This window comes from Tupaia chinensis, unplaced genomic scaffold (genome assembly GCF_000334495.1).
Source record: "Tupaia chinensis unplaced genomic scaffold, TupChi_1.0 Scaffold143624_1, whole genome shotgun sequence".
Classification (NCBI taxonomy): Eukaryota; Metazoa; Chordata; class Mammalia; order Scandentia; family Tupaiidae; genus Tupaia; species Tupaia belangeri.
In genome coordinates this window covers 229,913-236,432 of record NW_006203472.1, presented here as the reverse complement: position 1 = coordinate 236,432, position 6,520 = coordinate 229,913, and the positions used below count along the sequence as shown (strand labels likewise).

Below are 6,520 nucleotides of genomic sequence, written 5' to 3'. Positions count from 1 at the left end.
TCCAGGTGAGTAGAGGTTGGGGATGGGAGGACAGGGAAGGGCCCAGGCTAGCGCTGTGCTGTTTCCTGTCTGTGGTTGTGGCTGGAAGCTGCCTGAGGCTCTGGGAGTTCTAGCACCCCAAAGGGGCAGAGCCCTTGCAGTGGAGCTGGTGGGGCTGGCCAGAGGCTAGTGCAGGAGCTCAGAGTCCTGAGGGCACCTCTCCCAGGTGTGGGGTGCCTGAGTGCGGGGCCCAGGTAAGGCTGCCTGCAGTGGCCCGACAGTGCTGGTGCTGGACCCTGGGAGCTCGGTGGACTTACCGCATGGCACACATGTCCCTTTGTCGTGGTCGAAGTACTCATCCTGGGAGCAGTTGTAGCAGCCTACGGTGAGAGCGGCCAGGCTCAGCGTGGGAGCCAAGCCCACCCCACACAGGCCCTCCCTCCTGCCAGCGGGCCCACCTGCTGTGTTCTGCTCCTTGCCTTGGCCCCTGCCCTGCTTTGTCCCCTTCCTCTCTGCCTCACCCCAACCTGGGGTTACCTGTCAGAGTCCCCGTGGCCTATACCCTGCCGAGGCCAGACTCTCTTGCTCAGGACTGTGGACTGCAGTGGTCCTAACCGGCCCCTCCTGGCCTTGTCTGCCCGTCTTTCCCCACCCAAGCCTCCCCAGACCTTCCTTCCTCCCCTTTCTGTCCACAGCCCACCTCTGCTCACGTGGACGATGCTGTGCTGGGACCTTGAAACCAGCCTGAGCTGGGTGACCCCTGGGACGACTATCCCGCCCTTGCCTCCCCTCTGGACCCAGACGCAGGGTCCTCTCTGTGTGGGCAGCTCCTCACTCCCGCCCCAGCTTCTCTGTGTAGCCCACCATCGGCACACGCTGATGCACTGGACACTCCCCTCCTCTGCAGGCGCCACAGCCACGCCCAGTCTTCCTGACCCTGCCTCGTGGTCACCCTGCTCCTGCCCTACCCTTCGGCCTCCTATCCTCGCTGCCTGGTCAGCTCAGCTCCAGTGTCCACTCAGACTTCTACCTGCAAGCGTGAGCCTTGAAAGGCCCCGTCCAAGCCCAGCCGTACCCTCCACTCACCCCCCCACAGCCCTCCCCTCCCACGCTCACCCCACACGCCCTGTGCCCACTCTGCCCTTGCTGCCCCATACCCTTGGGGTTCCTGGCACCTTGCCCTGCCATCCCTCTGCCTGAAACCTTCCTGGCCCATCCGCCCCTCTTTCCAGTCCTTGCCCAGAGGTCTACCTCCTGACCACTCTGTGATGTGGAAGTCCCTGTGTCCCTCCCAGTGTCTTGCCTTGCCTTATTTTCCATCATGTCTTGCATGTCATCTGACAGTATTTTGCTTCCTTATTTTGTTTTCAAGTATCTCTCTTTGGCCAGAAGGGGGACTTCTGGAAGCAGGGCCACCTTAAACTTGGCCTGGCAACCCGTGCCCTGGAGGTGCATGTGCGCAAGTGGACGAGTGCGTGCACAGGTGAGTGAGCGGGCGGAGGGCGGGCGGACGAGCGAGTGCGTGCACAGGTGAGTGAGCGGGCGGAGGGCAGGCGGACGAGCGAGTGCGTGCACAGGTGAGTGAGCGGGTGGAGGGCGGGCGGACGAGTGAGCAGACGAGTGAACGAGCTGTGTGAATCCATGAAAGGGTGTGCGTGGCTGGAGGAGGGCCCTGCGCTGCACCCCTGCTGCCTGGTACCTTCGATGTTGACGTCCGGGAGGCTCTGTGGCCGCCCGGGGCAGAGACAGGGCTGGTAGTGCCACGTGCAGTTGGCCTCCTGTGTGTACTGGTAGTCGCCGCTGCCTAGCCGCGCGTGGGTGTTGTAGAAGTCGCAGTAGATGGCTGGCAGGAGAGGCCGCGTCAGTCAGTGGGGTGGGAGGGGAGGCCGGCCCAGGCTGAGGCGGAGCCCTGGGTGGTGCCCAGAGTGGGGACCTGAACGTGGGTGCGGAAGGCTCCCGTTCTCCTGCCAGGACCTCTCCTCGCGGGGGCAGGGGTCCAGGGGGTTGTGGTGGTCAGCCGGGGCGGCCCTGGGGGATGTGGCCCAGTGCCCGCCCGGGAGAGGTGCTCGTGGGCGAGGCCCCGGGGGGAGCGGCACACTCACGGCAGAAGTCCGGGGCCCTCCAGTCCACGCACACGCCCTTGTCCAGGCAGGCTTTGGCGTAGGCAGCCACAGCATCGCACAGACACTCGCAGTCACCGCCCGAGTCACAGCCGCAGGTGTCACGCACACAGGCCTCGTAGTAGGGCAAGTGGTACACCTGCGGGAGGCCGGCTGGTCAGCGGCGCTGCCCCGGCGTGGCCGAGGGCAAGCTTTGCCGCCTGCAGAGCCCGGGCATGTGGGGAGGCTCAGACGAGGCCCATGTGTTCTGGCTCAGCGCACTTGGGAACTGTAGCCCTCAACCACTGACCACTTTCTCAAAGCCAGTGCTCCTGGCCCGCGGCGAGGGCAGCCACACAGGTTCTGACCTGCATCCGCCATGGCCCAGGGCCGCGGTGCCATTAGCCACCACCTCTGCAGCCCCTCTGGCCTGCATGCCAGCCCCACGTCCCTGTACTCAGGGCGTGCGGAGCCTGGTGGGTGCACTCATGCTGGTCCTGCCTTGCGGCCTTTGCCTTGTGGGGAGTCCCCATCTCTGGGGGGTACTTTATCCTCTCACTCAGGGGCCATGGCAGGAGTTTGAGGGCTGGGATTGCTAGCCCCGGTCCAGGGAGCTCACCACCCGGGCAGAGCTGGCTGTCTCCTCTCCTGACCCCATGCTCCGGACAGGGGTTCCCCTGGGGTCACGCTGCCCCCAGTGGACTCATGGCACTATGTGGGGGCTGCCATGGCATCTAGTCGGGTTGGCTGAGGTGCTGCTAAACACCCTGCAGCAAACAGGATGTCCGTGAGTCAGGCAGGGGCTGTGACCTTTCCTCACCACTTGGCACGGTGGCTGATCTGTGAGCCTCGTGGCGGCAAGACCTGGTCTGGCATCCCCTCCTTGGGCTGGGCCCAGCCTGGCCATGTGTGGGGGAGGGCCCTCGCATGCGGGGTGGGCCCACCTTGGTGTGGCAGGCGGCGAAGGTCTGGCTATTGATGATGCTGCACTTGCGCTCGGCCCAGGAGCGGCGGAAGGCATTGAGGCTGCAGGGGTCCACCACGAAGCTCACGTCCCCGCACAGCGGACTCTCCTTCCACGAGTTCACGAACTCCAGCTCGTCGGATGCCACGTACTTGCTGCGCGTCTCGAAGTCGTCCTTCATGTTCCCGTTGTAGTTACCGCACAAGCCGCAGAGGGCGTCCTGTGGGGACGACGGCGTCAGCACCCAGACTTATCGCCGGCTGGCCAAGCGCGCAGGGAGCCCGCACTGGGTACCTGGGAGGCGCGATGGATCTTGATGAAGACAGTCATGTGCTTGTTCCAGATGAGGGTCAAGTTGTACCTCCCGGGGATGCCCATGTCCAGAACGAGGTTCAGGGAGCTGGGCTTCACCCGTAAGAACACGTGGGGGTCCTCCCCGCTGACTGTGCAGTTCCTGTCTGCCAGCTCGATGGACAGGCCCTGGGGGGAGGGGTGTCACAGGGCTGCCCAGGGTTGCACCCCCACCCCAGCGCCCCTGGCGGCTGGCTGTCCCTCGCTAGGCCATCCAACCACAGTTATCACGGGTGTGTGTGGGGTGTCTGCGGGGCCCACCACAGGCTAAGGATCTGCGTGCGCTCAGAACAGAGGGAATGGCTGGGGCTGGAGGCCAGGCTCTCCAGAGCACCCCTTCTCCTCTGCCCGTTGGAGGTCAGGGCCACTGGTCCTGTCCCTTGCCCCAGCGTGCTCCCTTGTACAGATGGGGCCAGGTGGTGGGAGGCCAGTGCGGAGGGCCAGGGTCTGCCTGGTGCTCACCCCCAGGGAGATCCTGATGGCCCGGGAGCACGTGACTCCGGACTTCCCGCAAACGACGTTCTCTGTCAGGATCTTGAAGGTGGACTGTGAGTCGTTGGCGCCACAGCCGTCCTGCAGGGAGCGGGTCCTGAGGAGCCGTCCTGGCCACCCTCCTGTGCGGGCCCCGCAGCCCCTGCTGCCCAGTGGTTACCGTGGCCAGGATGTACTCGCAGTTGCCGTCGAACACGAAGCGCTGCCCGTCGAAGGTGATCATGTGGCCCTCCCCGTAGAGGACGCAGGTGGATGGGCAGCTGGCGCTTTCCTGGCAGGTCCACTTCCCCCGCGAGCAGGTGCTGGGGCAGGAGAGGGAGGCTGGGGGCAGGCGCCGAGCCCACTCCCACTCTGGGTGTAGGTCCTGGGGTTTCTGGTTACTGCAATTCCGGAAGGCCTCACCTCTGAGGGCCCCCCATTGCCAAAGCACCTCCATCGCTGGGACACCCCCACTGCAGAGGTGCTTCCACCTCTGGGAGACCCTCACTCCTTGAATGCCCCTAACTCCAGGCACCTTCAACTCTGGGTACCTCTACTTCCAAGGTGCCTCCCCCCGGAATGCCCCTAAAGCTGGGGGACCCCACCTCTGGAGCACCCTCACCTCTAGGACATCCCCCACTCCTAGCCCCTCTTGCCTGCCCAGGTGGCCCCTGCAGGCAGCTCAGGGCCTCCAGGGCGAGGCTCTGACTTACCAGGTACTGCAGTCCGTGTGGAGCTCAGCTCCTCCGGAGTAGGACACCCCTGCAAACTCACACGGGCACTCCTCGGGGGGCACACACTGGCCGTTGGCGTTCTCATAGAGCCCATCAGCACAGACACAGCCAGGCTCACACTTCGTGGGCACCTGAGGGGAGGCAGGGTCAGCAGGCCAGGGGCTCCTCTCAGACCCCACCACCCCTCAGTGTCTCCTAGGCCTTCACTGGCGCCCCACCCTGGAGTCTCTCTGGGAGCTGGGCTTCAGGGAAGCTCCAGGACCTGTGTGCATCACGGCTAGGTGTCCATGAGTGACCACTGTCCTCGGAGCCCACGGTCAAGCATCCCTACCCCCAGCTGCCCAGCCGCAGGGCCACTCTACCTCCCAGCACCCCCCCACCACCACCACCAGCGCGGGACAACGAGGGTGCCCTGCGGCCCTGCCCCTCTGCCTTCCCCTAGGACTGCGTGGAAACCCTCTCGTGCCCCGCCTTACACAGGTGACGCCGGTGGCCAGCATCTGGCATGTGGGGGCACATGCCGCTCCAAACTTGTTCTCTGAGGACTGGCTACAGGACTGGAATGTCTTGGGAGCCGGGCAGGAATCTGCCAGGAAGGGGAGGTCAGCGGAGGCAGAGCCACCTCAGGGTCCCAGTCCACTGGCCTTGGGCCGCCTACATACCCAAGAGCCTCTGCTGTTGGCCCGGGCAGCTCAGACGCCCATTGGTGCAGTAACTGTAAGAGAGAAGCCAGGTGAGCCCGCTGGCCCTGGCAGGGCCCCACCCCCGCTGCGCGGCTCGCCCTCACCGGTGCCTCACCAGATCACGCCATTGACCACGGCGGACTGCTCGGCCGGGATGGGCTTGTGGCCCTCCAGCAGGCACGGGCACTGGGACCGGCGCACACACTCGGCCTTGTGGTTCAGGTAGGTGCCCTCGGGGCAGTTGCAGCCGTCCACAGGCACTGCACTGCGGTGGCACTCAGCCTCGCGGTCGGACAGCGACAGGCAGGTACGGTCACAGGCCTGGCTGTCGTAGCTGAAGGTGCGGTTGCCCGTGCAAGGGATGGCTGTGGGGGACCCTAGAGTCAGGCCCTCAGAGAGGGGCTGGAACTCAGGGCGGTGCTGCCCCCGGCAGAGCTGGGGCCTCCTCAGGCCCCTCCCTTATGGCCAGGGCCCCTCTGCCCGACCCCGTCTGCCCATACTCACTGCAGTTGTCCACGCTGCTCCTCCAGCCCCGGAGGAGCATGCCCCGAGAGGCGCACGCGTGAGCATAGTCACCCAGGGCGGCGCAGATATGCGGGAAGGTCTCCTCGTAGTTGCAGGCCTCGTACACGCACCTCTGCGGGCAGGGAGAGGCTGTGGGTGGGCTGCAGGGACCCCCAAACCCGTCCCCAAGGGCGTCTGAGACTGTCAGCCACCACAGCCCTTCCCACATGCCTGTAGGCCCCCACCTTGTAAAAGGGCTTGGGGTTCACCACGGCGTGGCACGTCTCGAACACGGTGCCCTCCTTCAGCAGCACTGAGCAGTGGGTCTCTGCGCACACCTCTGAGGTCGACAGCCCGGCTGTGGGTCTCCCGTCCCCGCTCCCTGTCCCTCTCCCAGGGACCCCCCCACCCGGGCTGGCTGGGGTGGGCCAGGCGGGAGAGGGACAGGGACACTCACTGTTGAGCTGGCTCATGGAGCATGGGTCAGTCTCACGCTCCAGAGCGGCCGGACAGTTCCCTGCCCGCCAGGAGTCCACGAAGAGCGAAGCGGTGCCCTCGGCCATGCCCACGCTGGTTGTGAAGTCGTCGGTCGTGTCGCCGTTGAAGTTGCCACAGAGCCCTGGGCCGGCCGGGCTGTCAGCCCAGCCCTGAGCCGCAGCCCGCCCCCACAGCCGCCCTGTCCTCTCCCTAACCACGCCCAGGGGAGAGGCTACCCCCGCGCTGTGGGGCACCCGG

At 65.7% G+C, this 6,520-nt stretch overlaps 1 protein-coding gene across 1 annotated transcript in view; it reads right to left on the bottom strand.

Moving 5' to 3' along the window:
* Positions 1 to 6,520, bottom strand: part of MUC6 (mucin 6, oligomeric mucus/gel-forming) — a 26,721-nt gene that overhangs the window by 9,644 nt on the left and 10,557 nt on the right. Inside the window, exons 16-29 of the mRNA XM_027766683.1 lie at positions 6,243 to 6,404; positions 6,031 to 6,125; positions 5,786 to 5,918; positions 5,397 to 5,646; positions 5,261 to 5,313; positions 5,075 to 5,184; positions 4,578 to 4,729; positions 4,046 to 4,187; positions 3,856 to 3,966; positions 3,337 to 3,522; positions 3,023 to 3,262; positions 2,082 to 2,238; positions 1,679 to 1,822; positions 297 to 359 (exon numbers count right to left, since the gene is read on the bottom strand). Coding sequence (XP_027622484.1) covers positions 297 to 359; positions 1,679 to 1,822; positions 2,082 to 2,238; positions 3,023 to 3,262; positions 3,337 to 3,522; positions 3,856 to 3,966; positions 4,046 to 4,187; positions 4,578 to 4,729; positions 5,075 to 5,184; positions 5,261 to 5,313; positions 5,397 to 5,646; positions 5,786 to 5,918; positions 6,031 to 6,125; positions 6,243 to 6,404 — 1,998 coding nt within the window. The remainder of the gene's footprint in view (positions 1 to 296; positions 360 to 1,678; positions 1,823 to 2,081; positions 2,239 to 3,022; positions 3,263 to 3,336; positions 3,523 to 3,855; positions 3,967 to 4,045; positions 4,188 to 4,577; positions 4,730 to 5,074; positions 5,185 to 5,260; positions 5,314 to 5,396; positions 5,647 to 5,785; positions 5,919 to 6,030; positions 6,126 to 6,242; positions 6,405 to 6,520) is intronic.